The sequence below is a fragment of the Protopterus annectens genome, chromosome 4.part1 (genome assembly GCF_019279795.1).
Source record: "Protopterus annectens isolate FY-2018-M chromosome 4.part1, PAN1.0, whole genome shotgun sequence".
In the NCBI taxonomy this organism is placed as follows: Eukaryota; Metazoa; Chordata; order Ceratodontiformes; family Protopteridae; genus Protopterus; species Protopterus annectens.
The window spans coordinates 911,663,341-911,683,313 of NC_056734.1; the positions used below are offsets into that span (position 1 = coordinate 911,663,341).

The 19,973-nt window shown below is 40.2% G+C and overlaps 1 protein-coding gene across 1 annotated transcript in view; it reads left to right on the plus strand.

Moving 5' to 3' along the window:
- The window catches only part of LOC122801339 (salivary glue protein Sgs-3-like), a 276,893-nt gene that overhangs the window by 134,131 nt on the left and 122,789 nt on the right, over positions 1–19,973 (plus strand). The window contains exon 5 of the mRNA XM_044070879.1: positions 11,113–11,232. Coding sequence (XP_043926814.1) covers positions 11,113–11,232 — 120 coding nt within the window. The remainder of the gene's footprint in view (positions 1–11,112; positions 11,233–19,973) is intronic.

A 19,973-nucleotide genomic window follows, 5' to 3' on the forward strand; every position in this document is an offset into this window, starting at 1 on the left:
TAAACCCCCTCCATCTGCATGTATGTTCAATACTCTTTGTTAAAGCTTATTTTTAAGGTGTTTGTATAGCTAACCCACGGTGTGCACACTAGCAGTTCTGCAGCAGTCCCTTTTCCCAACTCTCTTCCCTCCAGCCATTTCACTCCCTGTAATAAGTAGATTCTACATTTTACTTTTCTCAGGAACACCACTAGGTGGCAATATATTCCCACTCATTGTATTAGGTAACTTTTAATACTTTTTCCCTGCTCCCTGCAGTTGTAAGGCCTGTGATCCTTTCCCATTGTTTTTGCACAATTGTCACACCTGTTCAATTCTCCTTGAATTAGACCAAATCTTAACTCATAAGTAACATACCTTATCACTATCTTTGAGTGCTCAAGAGTGCCTGTATCACTGATTGTTTTTGCTGGTCTCTTCTGCTCTTTGCTCCTTCTCAACTCTGCCCACCCCATTTGGCTCAATCCGCTCCCCTACCCTGCCCACAATCCCCCCCCCCCAATGCCTCTACACTTGTAAGACCAAAACTACACCCCCACTGGCATTCGGCCTATCTGAACATTTCCCACCCACCTCCTCATTCACCAACCCCTCCTGTTTCCACTACCCAGTACCCTCCCCTTACCTGTTTCTACCTTCTCCATTTTTACTACCAAGGAACACACACCACTTTGCCTTCTGCTAATTCCTTCTCCCCTCTGCACATCCTCACTGCCTACCATAACATTACAAAACCATGCAAATCAAACCTACACATACTCTACCATTAATATGTCTACCTTTCCTCCTCTACTGCCTACTCTATCTTACTAGACTTCCTGACGTTTCTTACTACCCCCTCTATCATACAACTTCAATACATGCCTGAAAAGAATTTTCACCTCTCAACTTATATGTCTCCTCACCTCTTTTACTATAATGACTCTCTCATCTTTACTAGAAAGATTCTTCCTGATATCTGTAATACAGTCCCAATCCCTCACAATCCATACCTTTCCAGCTACCCTGCTCTCAACTCCAACTCCAAAGAATCTAAGGACCTTGCCTCCCTCCAACTCCAGCTAATCTCTATCCTCCTATCTGGTGGCATACATCCTAATCCTGGACCCTTAGTCAACTATGCTTTTAACCCTACCTTGTCTTCCTCACCCTGTCACCATACCTCTCCTTTTTGCTACTATTAACACCCAAAGTTTATGCAATAAACTTCCTACCCTTCATGCCTGACTATCCCATTACCACCCTGACATTCTTTCTAACATTGAAACATGACTAAAATACCACTCGCCACATAAGATTCCAAAATTACTCCTCCCAACTACAAGATCATAAGAAATGACAGAACTCTAAAGAAAAGTGGTGGAGTAGCCCTACGTTTCTCCTCCTACCTAACAGTGACACCCTTTACCAAGCCTATACCCCAGTTTGCAACAGGTGAACTAACCCTGGCCCTCCTGAAAATTAATAACCATAAAAACATATGCATAGCTGCTCTTTATATTCTACCAAGAAATAACATCCCCATTCTTGAAGATATCCTCTCTTGGGTTTCATCCAACATAAGCAATGAAACTATACTCCTAGGTGATGTAAATATAAACTGGACTTCTATTTAATCACCTACATAACCTCAGAATATAAACTTACACAGCTACACCCAAATAATTACCATTTCTGACAATGGCACCCTACTCAACTCCCTGAGCGATCATCTCCCTGCCTTTGCTGGTCGCTCACCATCCTCCCCCCATCTTCACCAGAACTTCATCACAACTCATACCCTAAAAATCTTCAACCTTCTAGCTTTCTCTGACTCACTAAAATATATGAACTGGAACCCTATAAAAATCCTCCTTCTTGACACTGCTGTTACATACTTCAGCATTACATTCAATAACCTACTAGATAGCTTTGCTGCCCCCAGAGCTAAAAAAATCAAAACCAAATCCACCCCCTTGGCTAACTAAAGCAACTATTACACTCATGCATCTCAGAGATAAATCTTGGAAGCGTTACCATAAATCTGAAACACCTAACAGCCTTACTGAGTATAAGCAACTCTGTAATAAAGTGAAAAAACAAATTGCTTTATACCAAAAGTCCTATGACTCCAAGCTTCAAAACAATCATAGATCCAACCCCCAAAAATTTTGGAACAGTATATCTGCTCTCCTCACTCCTGGCAAAAAAAAAAAAAACAATCCCTGCCCTGACCCTAACTCTCCAGATCATATCTTCGCTACCCAAGTCAACTTTTTCCTTATTGATTCAATAGCCAAGCTCACCACATCATTCTCCAATAACACTTCTACTCTGCCCTCACCCCACACCCTCAACTCAAGTCCCACTGACATCAACGCTACTCATCCCCCCCTTTACCATATAACCCATCTCTCTGCACACCATAAAAAACTTCTACTAAAACTAAAACCATGCTCTCAGGCACCAGATAACCTTCCATCTAACTTTCTTAAGCTAGCTGCCAATGGTATAGCCCTTCCCATCACCATACTTATCAACCATTCAATCCAAGAATTCTATGTACCTCTCCACTGGAAGAAAGCGTTCATCATTATCCTCCATAAAGGAGGCAACAATACTGATATTTCCAACTTCCGTCCTATAGCCATCCTGTCTTCTAGCTCAAAGGTCCTTAAAAAATTCATACATTTGCAACTCCTTCCCTAACTGCTAGACAATCAACTTCTTTTTCAAACTCAACATGTATTTAGACCTGGACATAGTACTACCACTGCCCTTCTCTCCTTCCTTGACATCATCAACAGTGCCTGAGACTCAGGCAACATTGTATCTACTAGTAAACAAAAAGGCACTAAGGTAACGTAACAGGTAACTCACAAAACCTTTATTGGTCAACAAATGAATAAATGAAGAATGGTATTTTAAGATACAAGGCAGTTTGTATATAACATATAACTATGTAAATTTAAATTCAAATATTTTAACAGATATGTTTTCTGTTCTATATGGAATGTTTATTATTGCACACACTGTTTTTTAGTTTTTTATGTTTTATTTTGTTTTTTTTTTATTTATTCTGGGTAGCTAATATTTACTTGAGACTCTAGCAAACAAGGTATTGTTGAGTAGGATTTTAAGATTTGGTGAACAGGAATTTTAGGGGATAATTGTTTAATTAACTACTCTCCTACTTTTTCATCATTGATTAATTAAGTTTTAATTAACAGCTGTATTTAAAGGTTGTTTTTACTGAAGTTAACTGACTCTGAAGATGCCCATGAGGGTGAAAGCGCTTAGTTCAAGTTGCTGTATTTATGATTCTTCATTTATTCATTTGATGACCAATAAAAGTTTTGTGAGTTACCTGTTACGTTACCTTAGTGCCTTTTTGTTTGCTAGTTGTTCTACACTCTTGGAGCTTTGTTAACATTGTATCTACCCTTCTCCTAGACTTCCCAAAAGCATTTGAAACTGTTTCCCACAACCTTCACTTGTCAAAACTCTTTCTTCTCAATCTCTCCCCCTCCTCTATTAACTGGTTTTCCAGTTACCTTTCTAATAGACAGCAAGCTGTCAAGTGGAACAATAGAACCTCTTCCTTCCTTCAAACTCCAACAGGAGTTCCGCATGGCTCGATACTGTGTCCCTTACTTTTTAACATCTTCATTAATAATTTTTATCAGTGCATTTCTAATACCAAACTTGTCCAAAACGTGAACAATTCCACCATCATTTGCTATGCTCAATCTCTCCTCAAACTCATGCAATTAACACAAGATGTCTTCTCTTGTACCGTGTCTTGGATGCTGAAAAATCACTTTGCTCTCAATGCATCTACAACCAAAATCATTATCTTTACCTCATCTAAAACAACCTTTATCGATAAAAATTCCTTCTCTATAGTCAACAGAATAAGATTCCCATTGAAGCTGTCTCCCATACAAAACTTCTAGGTGTTATCACTGATGAACATTTAAAGTTTGACATTCATACATTCATATACAAACTAGTATTAAGAAAACACACCAAAAGCTTGGAATGCTGTATTTGTCACAGTCATTATCTCCCTCCCTCCTCCAAACATATACTGTCTATTTCCTACTTCATCCTCTCTCTCTTGTATGGAGCCCCTCTACTCACCAACCTTCATTTCTGACCTAAAATGAAAACTGTCATCCAGCTACAAAAAATCTCTACTTTTGCTACTGGGACCAAATCTTCGTCTCACCACTATGATGCACTTCACTCCTTGAACTGGCTGGAACTCCTCCACTCTCTCTCTTGCATTCGACTGTTAACTGCTCACAAACTCATTTTCAAACCCTCTAACTGCTCTTCCCTCTATGCCATACTCACCTTGCATCCTCCTAACAGACTACTCAGGTCCAGTAACCAAAACCTCCTCGAAGGGTATAAACCCTTATGTGCACCTGGGCAATTTCTCCTGTATTTCTCCCTTGATCGCCTATGGAATTCACTTCCTCCCAACATTCAAATCACCCAAAACCATTCCACCTTCAAGACCATGCTCCATTCCCATCTCTCTTCTCATTGGGAATGCCCATGCTCTCACTCACCTGACCCTCTCATAGGTTCATAGGTTTATAGGTAGGTACTAGGCTATCAGCCCTGGGGCCTATATAAGCCCAGCTAAAAAGGTACCCTGGCTTTTGCCACCCAAGAAAATTATTTTCCTGTGCCACTGTCGAGCAGAGCCACAGAGGTGATCCCCGGGGTGAATTTCCTATTTCCCATCCAATCATCAAATTTTTCTTGAAGAGTGCTAATGAGGAGCTTTGTTTGATATAGATAGGTAGTTTATTCCAGAGTATGGGAAGTCTCTGGGACAGGAATTTATCCCTCCGGCATGTTTTGTTTATTGTGGTCCCTAAAGCATGTAGCGTGGAGGGATTGGGATTTCTTTAAGTGGAGCATGTCCAACAGCTCTGGGTTTGACATAGCTTTGTATGTTAGGCAGAGGTCACCTCTGAGTAGGCGATACGTGATGGAGTAAAGCTGGAGGTTTCTGAGACGGTCTGCATAGGGCATCTGTTTGAGGCCGGTAATTCTCCTTGTGAGGTATTTCTGTGGCCTTTCCAGTTGTTGTAGATGTCATGTGACATACGTACCAAAAGGGGTGTTGTACTCTATAATGGGTCAAATGAGTGATGAGTAGAGAGGAACAATTACCTCTTTTTTTCTTGGATAAGAAACCTTTTATGATGAGGTGCGCCATGTAGAAGGATTTCCTGACTACTGTGGCGATGTGATTATCAAAGGAGAGACTACTGTCCATCTATGTCCCAAGGTCTCTTATCACACTTTCGGTGTTAAGTATACTACCGCCTATGTTGTAGTTCATGGGTACAGAGTTTTTACCAAAGGGGATGACAATGCACTTTTTGGCATTGAGCTTGAGACCATGGCTTTGACATCAGGCATCTGTCTCAGTGAGGCCCTTTTGTAAGATGTCCACATCATTAGGAGTTTTGATTATGGCTCCTAGTTTGCAGTCATCTGTGAACTTTGTTAGCCAAATACCTTCTGTGTTAGCCTGTACTTCAGAGAAGTAGATACCAAACAGGAGAGGACCCAGGACTGAACCCTGTGGTACTTCACTTGTCACTGGTCTGATGTCGGATTTGGAGTCTGCTGCTTTCAGAGTGTGGGTTCTGTCAGTGAGCCAGTTGGCAACCCATCTTGTGACATAGGGATTTATACCTAGTTTAATGAGTGTATCTATAGTTCCAGAGTGGGGGATGGTGTTGAAAGCCTTGGCAAGATCTAGATAGGCTGCGTGAACCACCTTACCCTTGTCTACGGCTTTGGTGACTGCTTCAAAGACATCTATCAGGTTTAGGAGACATGATCTGCCTTTTACAAACCTGAACTGGGTGGGGTCCAGAGTTCGGAGATTACCAATGTCTTTGTTTATAAGTTCCATGATGATACATTCCATGGCCTTGCAGACCAGGCTCGTCAGGCTAATGGGACAGTAGTTCCCGGGGTCAGTCAAGGCTCCCCCCTTGTGGAGTGGGATAACCGTCGCTGTGCACCATTCAGCAGGCAAAAAGTCTGAGGTGAGGCTATGATTGAACATGGTACTTAGTTGGGGTGCCAGTTCGTGTAGAATGCAGCCTGGGATGTTGCCTGGTCCCATGGATGCTGTGTTCTTGGCTTTGGAGAGTGTGCTTTTTTACCTGTGCTGCCGTGATTAAAGGAACTTTGCATTCTTCCGGTATAGAGATGGGCTCTTTAGGGGGTGAGAGGGGGGTAAAGTTAGCACAGAACCTATCTGCCAAGATGTTGGCAATATCAGTTGGGTCTGTATATTTAGTGCCATTGTGTTGTAACTCAGAACAGATCTGAGTGTTGCCATTGAGATTCTTGACATAGCTATAGAATGCTTTGTAGTTGTCTTTAGAATCAGTGACGATTTTGTTTTTGTAACTAGCTTTGGAGGATTTTATCAGGGATCGCAGCTTCTTACTGAGGCTGATCAGGGAGCTCCTCCACTCATGGAATTTTACTCTCTTTTGCAACAGTTTCTTCCTTCTGTTGTACAGTTTGTTTGTGGCAGGGGACCACCAGATTGACTTCCTTTTTATGGAGGATAGTGTCTTGGTTTTGTTTGGGATAACACAATCCATGCACTAATGCAAGTGCTTATAAAGTGCAATTGTGTAGGATTCAGTAGTCGTAGCTATATTGTCCATCTGCATGCATGTCATGAAGTTCACCACTTCTGTCTTAAGAAGCATGAAGTTGGCTTTGGAGAAATTTTTTTCTATGGTTTCCTTAATGGGGGGTGGGGGTAGGATGTGGACATCTAGGGTAATTAGCTTACGGTCAGATTGGACCAATGAGGTGTTAACTTCAGGTGTGGAACACTGGTCACTCATGCTGGTAATGACTAGATCTAGGATATTGTTGCCCCTGGTGGGGGTGTGGATAAGTTGATCCAGGGCATTGGAGTTTATGAATTCCAGAAAGCATTGAGCAAAGGAGTTGGTACATGAGTAGTTTTCCCAGTTAATGGTGGGGTAGTTGAAATTGCCCATTATTAGGGATTTTGGTTGAACCCTAATATTTTCCAGTACATCAAGAAAAGAGGAGTGGGAATCCTGAGGCATGGTGGGTGATCTGTAGCAAGCTACAATTTGGATTGCAGTTTTGCCCAGAGTTAGTTACACTTGGATAACCTTGGCTGCATTATGCTAAGCAACTAGCCTGGAGGTGCAGATATCCTTAATGAATATGGACACACCTCTGCCTTTGGTGTTCCGGTCCAGGTTACATGGCCGAAACGTGTGGAATGAGTTATAGCCTGGTAGCGCAGGGGTGCTCTCTGGAGCCTTGAACCAGGTCTCAGTCACTGCACAGATATCGATGTTCTCCATTTTAAGGAGTCGAGTGAGTACATTTTGAGATTTAGACTTCTAGCATTGAGTAGCATCACCCTCAGTTTTTGCTTGTCTGTTCCTGTTATGGTGGTGAATTTGTCATTTGAACCTTGCCTAAAAAAGGCACTATAGGAGCAGCAAGAACCTTAGCCAGTATCCAGAATCCCATGGGCGACAGGTGCAGGCCATCTTTGGCAAAGCGTCATGGTCTGTCAACCATGTCATCCCAGGCAGACAGATACTGGATCCACTTAGAATGACACCAGAAGCTTAGCCAATTGTTGAAGTCAATCATTTTGTCCTTGTACTGTAGTATCATTCTGGGTGATGGCAGGATGCTTCTCAGGGCTAGGGTCATACCTGCCTGGGCTACAAATTGTAGCTTGCTACAGATCACCCACCATGTCTCTTTTCATGTAGTCCAGGGTGGTACATCTCAGGTCATTCACACCAACATGGACAACAACAGACTCATATTTGTACTTGTTGTGGCATGACCTGAGTGCGTGGGTTATGTAGCAGATCCTGGCACCCAACGGGCAGCTGACAGTAACCTTCTCCTTGTTTAGCCTGCTGAGTAGGACATCATTGTGCCTGACTATAGAGTCACCCTTGACTAATGTGTTGGGGACGTTGTTTTGCCTTATGGGCTGTGGTTGAGTGGCACACTGAGTCTGAGGGCTATGTGTCATTTGGGTTGTGATGGGGGGTGAAGGTTGTTTGTGTTTCTGGTTTGGAGGTCTCTGTTGCTTGAGCAGATTATTATTGAGAGCCTCTGTGAATGTTTTTGTGTTTCTATGTGTGGATTCTGGTTATGTAGGTTTAGTGGGACTATGTGATGAGTGTGGTGTGGTGCAAGTGTTTACCTTCACCTCTTGACTGTCAAGTTCAGTCTTGGTTGGAGAGAGCTTTACCTACAGTTTGGCTAGATAAATGCATTTCTTACAGGTTGTAGTGTTGGGTGGTAGGAGGAGAGGGTTGCCTGTGTACATGACGCAATTGCTAGATTACCCCAAGATGCCCAGATTCATCAGATAGGAGAGAATACTGGAAGTTGACCCTTGGGCATGCTTGAATATAAAAACTATTTTCCTTTAGACAAGTGAGGAACGTGAGTACAAGAGCTGTTTTTCTCTAAGCAAGTGAGGAAACTAAGTACAAAAACTGTTTTCCTCTAGGTAATGAGGAAGGTTGAGTGCTGTAGTAATTTGTAGCTTATTTAGTGCTTACAACAAGTTCTGAACAAGTGCTGAGCACGAATAAGCTAATTCAAGTGCTAAAACTAAGAATCTGTATCTGAACTAGACTAGTTACAGAAAAGAAACAAGTGCAAATGCAGGCTTTTAAATCAGAAAGTTGAGAGAGATGAAAAATTGCCGAGGCGGCCAATAACTACAATTTCTGGGCCAGAAACCACTCCTTATGTGGTAAATAGGTTACCTGCTTACCACAATCACTGATAAGCTAGCAGGCTTCCCTCTAACACAGAAAGGCTTTGGGACCTCAGGAGGTTACAAACAGTCCTGGATACAGCAAATCCGTCTCTGGACTAGACTAGTTACAGGAAAGGGGGGAAACAAGTGCAAATGTAGGCTTTTAAATCAGAAAGTTGAGAGAGATGGAAAAATTGCCCAAAACGACCAATAACTACAATGTCTGGGCTCAAAAAACACTCCTTATTGTGGTAGATAGGGTACCTAGTGCTTACCACTCCCACTGGTAAGCTAGCAGGCTTCCCTCTAACACAAACAGGTTTGGGGGGCTCAGAAGCTTACAAACAGTCCTGATATAGCAAATCTGTATCTGGACTAGACTAGTTACAGGAAAGGCAGTAAACAAGTATCATTTTTTTTGTTACAGTTAAGCAGAACACAGGGAGATTCTAGCAAATATTTTTTTTTGTAAAGGAAAGAGAGAGAGGAGAAGCAGAAGATAATTCATTTTTAATTTTAGAAAACTAGGTGGGTTGGCCTTCTCAAATGGTCTCTCTGTATTAGGTAGAATGAGCTAATGACACTAGTCTGGGAGGAGTGCCCCAGATCAAATTTACAGTAGGGGCGGGCAACTCCAAAGCCACCAAGTATAACAGCAAGACACTAACAGGGATGAATGGTGGAGAGCAATACTACACCTACTAACCTGCACTCATTTAGACAGTAAACACTACAGAAATGCTTATCACATGAGAACAACAGCAGTGAGCCACAAAATGAAAGTTTTTAAACAGATAAAGGAGCAAGGAGACTCTACAGAAAGTTTTTTAACTGCAAACAAATCAGTTATAGGATACACTCCTTGACAGGAAATCAGAACAAACAAACATGTGCTTAACAAGTACAGAAAATTTCTTGTTAATACCTTTCATGCAGTGAAGCTAAAAAGCTTTACAGACAGTGTGACAGCAAGAACCTTATTTATCAGGCCCTGTAAGGCAGACAATTTTAGTTTAACTGTGCAGATAAGATAATAGCAATAAAATACAATAAAAAGTATGCAGCAGGCAATAAAAAGTGCCATAAATAAATTGCTAGAAGCAATTGTTTGTTTGTTTGTGTCTTTCGGCTTTTCCCGGTTAGGGGTCGCCACAGTGGAACTCCGGTCCGCTAAAAATTGGTAGTTGATTTTTACGTGTCAAGTTACCAGCCCTGATGCACAATCTTCAATGAAGGTACGCCCATTCACGCATGTCTCCATGCAGAAGACGGTCTAGCTGAGAATCGAACCGGACAGCGTCTTACTGTGAGGCGACAATGCTACTGCAGCACCACCACCACAGAAACTAGTAAAAATAAGCAAAAAAAAACAGGATATTTATTGTTATAAATCTCAGATCAGAGTTGTAGTCAATGCCCCTCCTCCACTCGGCTCAGACAAAGACATACTTTTTTTAGTAAAACAAATACAACAAAACTAGAAATCAGAACAGTGGTTTTAGACTCCAGGGGGATTAGAATTTGAAAGAACAGTAAAGTAAGTAAAGGTGTGAATAATTAGAAGACAAGAAAGGGAGTGAAAGAAGAGTTCAGTGTCTCTACTGATATAATCAGCAGGACAAACTATACAAAATGAAAATACAGCATTCTTAAAATTCCCTTAGAATTAAATGTAGTTGTAATGTGTATGCGAAGTAAGCAGAACATTATAGTAGGGCACGGAATTCTGCAATTATGCTCTGAAATCATGAAAAGGGTAGCTTTTTACACATCTTTCTAAAGTAAGACAGGTGTTATATGCTCTATTCTAATGCTGGGGCATAAAACTTCAGCAATCTCAGAATAGTTCCAGGAAGCTGAAACTGCTTTAATTTATTTGGTGCTGCTTACACAAAAAAAGAAGTCTGGCTGAATTATGTATATTAGAAATTTTAAAGGCAGTGGGGGATCACACATGCATTTCAATTCTGGTTGCTGTGTGCAAGGCAGCACTATATATTTCACAGCCTTAAAAGCTCCCCTATACCTTTTTCTTTATCTGTCTTGCCTCATACAACATTGGAACAGCTAAAGCTCCAAGTATTAAAAACAATTGTGTAACATCACCATATAACTTGGTTAAATTGACTGGTTATGATAAAATTCTGGAACAAGGTCCTGTAGATGATTTGTCACTAATTATGTTGTGTGCTTGTAGAGATATGCTGAACATTACATACATAGAAAAAAAGTCTGAGCACACTATACAAAGAACATTTGTTTATAAAACACTGATCTTTATTCCTGTTTTCCAGAAGTGCCTACAACTACGTCAGCTTCAACTACAACATCTCCAACTACATCTTCAAGTACAGATGTTACAAGTACCACTGCTAGTCCTACTACTACAACATCTGTCACAACCACAACTTCAGGTACATCTACAACACATAAAACAACAACAACTGCATCTGTTATCAAACAAATCAGTTTCATATGGTAAACTATTTAATGGCACTAAGTCAATAATTTACTAAATTAACCCAGTTCTTCTTCTTTTTTTTTTTTTTTTTTTTTTTTTTTTTTGGTTATATTGTAAATGTTGACATTGTTCATATTTTTGTAAAGGACATTACAGAAATTATAACTCCGCCATAATTACAACTAGCATTTTATAGTGGTGTCATAGTACAAAAATGGTGTTAAGAGGTCCTCTTTTGAAGATAATGATTCCGAACTCATATTGAAGTATTCAGTAATGCAGTTATTTATTTATTTGTTTGTCTGTTTGTTTATTTATTTATGTATTTCTATTTGTTGACTGGGTAGGTGAACTGGTCTGTGGGGCTCACAGTGCAACATGCAATTGATTTCCCATTATGAGAAACTATACAAGAACAATAACATCACAGTAAAATTAAGTCCTATGACAACACATTGAGAGTAAGTTATTGTTCCCCTATTGAAAGAGAGGCCAATAATAGCAAAGTAAATACATATGATATGACAGTGAGGATACGCTATTGTGGCCAAATTCACAGAATGTGAATTATAGACATCATTTAAATCAGCACTGGAGACAGGAGATTATATTTCAGACAGGGAGAAGGGCTACAATCTGTATTTTAAAATGTGCATCCTTTTCTTTCTATCAATTGATGTATGGAGCTATGAGTATATTTTTATATGTCTACTTTTCAGAAAGATCAAGGAAAACATATTCAGTATGTAAGTTATAACAGTCAAATAACTCTTTAAAAACAAAGCCAACCAAGGGGCCTTGCCTGTGGATTAAGTTATAGCAGTCTATAGCTTCTGGATACACTGAGAGCTACTAAGGTTGGTATTTATAGTCCCAAGGTCCTCACTTACCCAGAGGTTATTTGATAAACGCACCCCTACCCCTACATGCAAATGCACTAATTGCAAATTATTTACAGGTGAATGCAAAAGCTTTTGAAAAAAATCTATTTTTCTGAAATGTGTAAAGTTTTGAAGTTAAGCTTTAAGTGTGTGTAATGCGCTATGTGAAAATGTAAATGATCATATGATTTCAGAAATATTTGAGTATTATGGACAAAAGTAGCTGTGAGTAAACATGTTTTAAGTATTCACACATATTTAAGTCACACATTGCACCTATTTATCTTAACTTCTTAAAATATAAATGGTTTTATGTTTTCTGTAATGCTATCTTTATGTGGACAGCATGATTGCTTCATTGAAAGAGTGGAAAGAGGAAGTTGGAAATATGGAAAATGGGGAGATATAACAAAGAGGGACGTGCAGATTGAATACATCAAGTGGGCTGTGCAGGAGGAGGTAGGGCAGGAAGAGTATTAAAGTTTTTGTGGTGGATAGACCCCCTATTTCTCAATTTTCTTTTTAGGATAGTTTCAGCAGAAATTAAGTTAAAAGATGTAGGAGAGAGGATTACTGAAGGAGGAAGTAAAGAGGGGTTCATCACAAGAGCACAGCCAGTCCACAGGACCTTAAATGTCCCTACTGCCTGAAGTTGTTGCAGTGGATGTCCCTCATATCGAGGGAGTGGAAGGCTGTAGTGATGCAGTGGCTAGCACTGACTTGGGCAGTGAGTATCCTGGACTGGACAAAGATGCCATTCCACTACCTGCTTCATCACATCCTCAACAAAGTCCTGAAGCACAAGGTCTGCATGGCATTCCAGGCTGTGGCATGCCAAGGTAGCTACAAGACTATTGCCACCACTACAACCCTGTGAGGATAATCCTGGATGGGCAGAGGGTGAACATTCTCTGACCTAAGCAGAATGTAGTTAGGCTGCTCCAAGGGGTTCTGGACCTGTGGAAAAATGAACATAAATAGGAGAAAGAGGTAAAAAGAAAGTAATGCATAATTAAAATAAGAAAAAAAGAGGCAAGAATTGGAGGCAATAAATAAACTTATAATCTAATACATCAGCGCATTCTTTATCAATTTCTTATTTTTGGTAAATCTTTATCCAGAAAAAAATATATTATGTGAAACTGTTCATAGGTTCATAGGACAATACTGGGCTATTGGCCTGGTGACCCTTATAAGCCTAGCCAAGAATTTCTCTCATATTCCCATAAAGTCAGCACTTGCTTCTCCTGTCCAGCAGGAACACAGGTGGGATCCCAGGGGTGTATTTTCTCTTTCACATCCAATTGCCCAGGTTCCTCTTAAAGAGGGCTTGTGAGGTACATTGCTTGACATAGCAATGAAGTCTATTCCACAGATGGGGGAGTCTCTGGGACACAAATCTATCCTGCCAACAAGTTCTACTAATGTCACAGACCAGGTTGAGGCCTTAGTTGTGGAGCTTGACTTACGGATATGCAGCAACTCCGTCAAGTCTGGGTCTGAGACGGCTTTGTATGCCAGACACAGGTCACCTCTGAGCAGTGTGTTCAAGACTGTGTAGAGGGACAGGGCTTTTAGCCTATATGTATAGGCTAGGTGTTTGAGACCCTGGATTTTCCTGGTCGGGAACCTCTGTGTTCTCTCCATCTGCTGCATGTACTTGGCAAGGTACATGACAAAAGGGGCATTGTACTCAATAATGGGTCTGATAAGTGAGGAGTACAGGGGTGTTGTGACCTCCTTGTTCTGGGATGAACTACCCTTACTTATGAGGTGGGCCATGTAGAAAGACTTCTGTACAATGGAGGCAATGTGGTGATCAAAAGTCAGGTTGCTATCAACCTGGGTGCCCAAGCCCCTCACAACTGATTGTGTGCTTAGTGCATTGCTATTAATGTGATAATTAGTGGGGACACCATTTTCCTCAAAGGGGATAATTATGCATTTCTTGACATTCAGTTGGAAGCCATGCTTCTGGCACTAGTCATTAGTTTGAGTAAGTCCCTCTTGCAGAATGTTCATATCACTAGGGGAATTTAAGACAGTGCCAGGCTTGCAGTCATCTGCAGACTTGGTCAGCCACAGACCACAGGTTTTGGCTTGCACCTCATAAAAGTATATTCCAAACAGTACAGGCCCCAAGACTGATCCTTGGGGTATGCTACTCATTACGGGTCTACTGCTAGAGATTGCATCCCCTATTTTGACAGAGTGGTTTCTATCAGTGACCCAGTTAGCTACCCATCTGGTAACTTATGGATTGATTCTAGGTGGGAGAGTTTATCTATTATACTCAAGTGGGGAATAGTGTCAAAGGCTTTGGCTAGGTCAAGGTAGGTGGTGTGCACAATCTTTCCTTCATCCATGGTTTTGGTGACTGTTTCAAAGAAGTAAACCAAGTTTTACAGGCATGATCTCCCTTTGACAAAAAACAAACTTTGTGGGGTCAAGTGTTTGGAGGTTGCCATTGTCCTTGTTTATAAGGTCCATGATAATGGGTCCATGGCTTTGCAGATCAGGCTAGTTAGGCTGATGGGACTATAATTGCCTGGGTCAGTGGATGCTCTACCTTTGAGTAGTGGGATGACAGTGGCTGCCCTCCATTTGACTGGGGCAAAGCCCTTGCTCAGGCTTTGGTTGAAAAGGGTGCCTAATGTTGCTGAGAGATCATGCCTGAATTAATGTAGAATGCAGCCAGGGATGTTGTCAGATCCCATGGAGGCTTTATTTTTTGCCTTTGACAGGGCATTAAAGACCTGCTCCCTAGTGATGAGGGGAGAGGGGCAGGTGCTGGGGATGTCCTTGTTTACTGATAGTGAGAAAGCAGGTGAAGTTTTCACTGAACCTGTATGGCAGCAGGTAGGCTATATCTATGGCATTTGTGTATGCGGTGTTCTTGACCACCAGTTCAGAGCAGATTTGAGTGTTACCTTTGAGATTGCACACACATGTGAAGAAGGCCTTGTGACTGTCCTTAGTGAATGTGGCCAATATGGACTCAAAGTTAGACTTAGAGGATTTCACCAGTGACCTTAATTGCTTGTTCAGACAAAGGAGAGATTTCTTCCAGCTTGGCACCTGCTCCTTCCTGGTCCTGGAGAGCATGTTTTACTTTTATTATAGAGCCTGTTTATTGCTGTTGTCCACCAGACAGGTTTACTCTTCCTTGAGTAAGATGATTTGGTCCTGTGCTGTCAGATATTGCTGAGTCCATGCAGTTATGTAGATGCTCAATAGTTTTTGGTGTAGGCTTGGACATTAGTGTTACTTCCAACTGAAGGGATGGTGGCTGTGAAGCTGCTTATACCTGCTCTCAGGAGGTTGTAGTCAGCTTTGACAAAGTTTTTTTGTTTGACCCTGGTAAAGAGGGGGTTGGGGAGATAGTGACTTTGAAAGTGATTGCTTATGGTTGGATCTTACCAAGGAGGATACCACCGTAGGGGTGCTACGCTGGCTACTTATGTTGGTTAGTTCCAGGTCCAGGATATTTTAACCTCTCATGGGGGTGTCAATCAGCTGATCCAATGCACTGGCATTGACAAAGTTGAAGAATGTATGGGCATTTGAGTCTGGGCTAGAATAGGCCTACCATACCTCAACTGTATAGATTTTCACAGAATGTCCAGATTTTTGCCTCATATACTATTCTACTCTTCTACTCTTCATTCATCAGACCTATCATAGAGTACAATGCCCCATTTCGGATTTACCTCACAAGACACTTCCAACAGCTGGAAAGACCACAAAAGTACCTCACCAAGAGGATTACTGGCCTCAAACATATGTCTTATGCAGCCCGACTGGAAAAGCTCCGGCTGTACTTAGTGGGGCATATCACTTACTCAGAGGTGATCTCTGCCTGAATTACAAAGCCATGTCCAACTCAGAATTGATGGACATGCTCCACCTAAAGAAATTCAAGTCACTGCAAGCCACTCGCTCTAGTGAGCTAAACCTCGCCACAACAATAAATAGAACATGCTGGAGGGATTGATTCCTGTCACAGAGACTCCCCATGCTTTTGAACAAAATTCCTAACTACATTAGGCAGAGCCCCTCACTAACACTTTTCAAGAGAAACCTTGACGAGTGGATGGGTAACAGAAAATACATCCCTGGGATCACTTCATTGGCTCTTCTTGACAGAGGCTCAGTTAATTAATCAATGGGGTGGTGAAAGCTGACACACTCTGGCTAGGCTTATAAATGTCCTCGGGCAGATAGCCTAGAACCTACCTATGAACCTGTATTTTTGGAGTGTTCCTCCTAAAATTTGTACTTTTCTGGCAAATAGCTGAGAATTGAAGTCATTAAATAATGACAAAAGTTTGAGTTTAAGACTCCACATCCTTCATAAAATTCATGCTAATGCAAAACCTATTATTCTATCAACTTTCTAAGTTTGTAAGAGCAATATTTAAAATCTGTCCCTATTTGTTCCCCCATCATTTTAGCCTTTGTCAAGATTTTTTGCTCTATGAGATTGAGAGGTATGCCTTCCACTCTATGGTTGTGTAGTTAAAGTCACCCAGGATCAGGGTAGAGGGTTGAATCTTGATGGATTCAAGTAAGTCCAGATAGGTGGAGTGGGCATCCTAAGTCATGGTGGGGGGGCTGTAGCTAGCTATGATTTGAATAGGTGTTTTGTCAACAGTTAACTGCACCTGGAGTGTCTGCTGTGTGTCATACTGTTTGACCAGCTTGGAGGTGTGTATGTCTTTGATAAATATTGAAACTCCACCTCCTTTGGCTTTGTAGTGCTCCATTTGGGGTATGAAAGTATGGTAGGATGAGTAAACTGGTAAGGCTGGGGTGCCCTCTGCAGCTTTGAACCAGGTTTCAGTAACTACACAATGTCAGCATCTTCCAGAGTGAGAAATACTTGCAGAGTACAGTTTCATGTTAAGACTCCCATGACATTTAAATTTTGTTTAGAAGAAATTTTCACATTGGTAATTTTGTTCTAATGACTTTGCCTAAAAAAGGCACTATGAGGGAGGCAAGAGCCTTTGCCAGAAGCCTGAAGTCCAGGTCGGCTCCATTTGCCGTGGTGTGCCTGTGGAGTTTTTTTCACTAAAGTCCAGGGGAGACAGATGAAGGTCATCTCTGACAAAGGATTGTGGTCTGTCAATCATGTCCTCCCAGGCTGTCATGTACTGGATCTCCTTATAATGACACCAGAAACTAAGCCAATTGTTAAAGTCAATCATTTTCTGTTTGTATTGAGGCACCATTCTGGGTGATGGTAGGATGCTTCTTAAGGCTAGAGACATACCTGCCTGTGACACATATTCAGCATTCTCAGTCATGTCTCTCTTGATATAGTCCAGAGAAGTACATCTCAAGAGATTCACACCAACATGGACTATGACAGTCATAACAGTACCTGTTGTTGGGAGACATGAGTGCGTGCATGATATGGTGGATTCTAGCACCTGAGAAACAACTTATCATGACTTTCTCCTTGTCTAGCCTGATGAGAGGCACATCTGTGTGTCTCATGATAGAGTCTCCTATGACTATTTCACAGGTTTATAGGTCCGTCAGTATGACGATTTCAAATCATGATAATTTTCACATTTCAAGTCTACTGATAATAAGGAGATAATCTGGTTTGACCTAAGAAATGGCAACAAATTTGAAATACTTTGCTGATATGAATTATGCTGCAGTGCTGTACTGAAAGCTCATTACTTATAATTGTATATTTCTATATGAATTACTTTTCAATTTATACTAAGAAAATAAATATACAAAAGTCAGTTATTCAAAACATTTCTTTGGAAAATTATACTTTTTTCTTTCCAAATGACATTTGCATACTGATGATCAACTTTGGTGAGTTTCGTTAGACTTTTTTGCTCTTTGGACTGAATGTAGGAAATTTCTTTTACAGCTGCATACAGAAGACTTAGAAGATGGTTGCTTACCTATCATAGATGTTTGTGTTCAAATCTTCCTTACATTTTTATATTTATTAATCAGCAAATCACGGTATTTATTCTTGTACATGCAGTGAATCTGTATGCTTATTAATGTATACATTTCTACTGAATCTATATACTGTAAATGCTTAAATTCATTAAGCAACCAAGCAGGAAAAGCATAAATTCTCATAAAGCATTTGCACTTACTCTATCTCTAATACTGAATATTTCTTTACAAGAATTCGAACTACAAGGATATCCTTACATCTTCAAATTGTTATATTTTGATGTCTGTTACAGTTTGTCTCTTTGGCGGATGGTACTATTTTCAACTTTTGCAAATATATTCATTGACATTATTACTTTGCACTATGCCTTAAATATCTTACCTGCATTTTAAGTCATATCATGCAAAGCGGCTGTAAGAAATATAATTTTAAATTATAAAAATAAGACATTGAAGAGTGCATTTCTCACTAATGTCTGTGCTGACCATCCATTTGCTACATAACCCCCCCACTACTACTCTGCATAGGGTGTGGTGGCTACCTCAAGTCAGCCATCTGGTTTGTGCAGTTACTTTTTTGGAAATATATTAATAAATAGTTTGTGGCCTACACAAATCAACAAATCAATGCATTTTTTAACAAAGCCAACTGTCTGTTTTAGAAATAATTAATAAACTAATAATTATTATATGAAATGATGTGGTGATGCAAATGTATATATAAATATATATATATATATATATATATATATATATATATATATATATATATATATGTATATGTATATATGGGATCTGTACTGACCCCAAAGGAACTTTTCACTGAAGCACAAAAAGCCGAGCATATTTCCGTGAAAGTGCTTTTTGCCAAAAAAGCACATTCGTGGAAGTATGCCTGCAGCTAGAGGGCGTTGTGGGGGAATGAGTGTCGCGGAGATCGTACTACGGTGCGGATAAGGGAATATTCCCTTTTTCTCACTGTAGTGTGATCTCGGAATGAGAATATTAAAGTAGGGGGGTGTGGGGGCACAGCCCCCCACATGGGGGTGCAGGGGGGCTTGCCCCCCTGCATAATAGTAGATTTATTATTATTTTTTTTTAATGCATTTTAACGAAAGCGCTTTTTCGGTAAAAGCACTTTTACTAAAGTGTGATCGGTGATTGTGGATTCAGACTATTGAACTTTCGTTCAATAGTCCTAGATCTATATATCTATATATATATATATATATATATATATATATATATATATATATATATACACACACACACACACACACACACACACACACATATATATGTATATACATACATGTATATTACTGTTTATATGTATATGTCTGCAAATTTACAATATATATATATATATATATATATATATATATATATACTTATATATATTTTTCTCATACATGTACATTTGTATTTATAGATAAAAGCATGCCCACCCATAAACATGCCATATTTGCATACAAATGCAATTCTGTTTACAGGTTTGTTTATGCCTTCTTATAGCTTTGGGATTACATGTAGATACTTATTTGCACTTACACATACATTTATTCTTGCATTTAGCTGCATTTATACAATATTTATCTAGCTTTTTTTAAAAACCTGCTTTACATAAGAATGAAAAATTAAGGTTAAAATACTTATTGTAGAACAGAGACATTGTTATCCTTAGCCAGCTGTTCAAACCTACACCTCTGCAATTCAAAATACCTGTGCCATCACTGGGGTCCAAAGTGGGTGATCCCTGTCTAGGATGACAGGTGCTCATCCAACTCTTTCCAGAGTGCAACCTTTTTTCACCCTATGTTGCGTACTACTCTTTCATTCATGTACAGGTATGACTACTGCAAGAGACAGATTATAATTT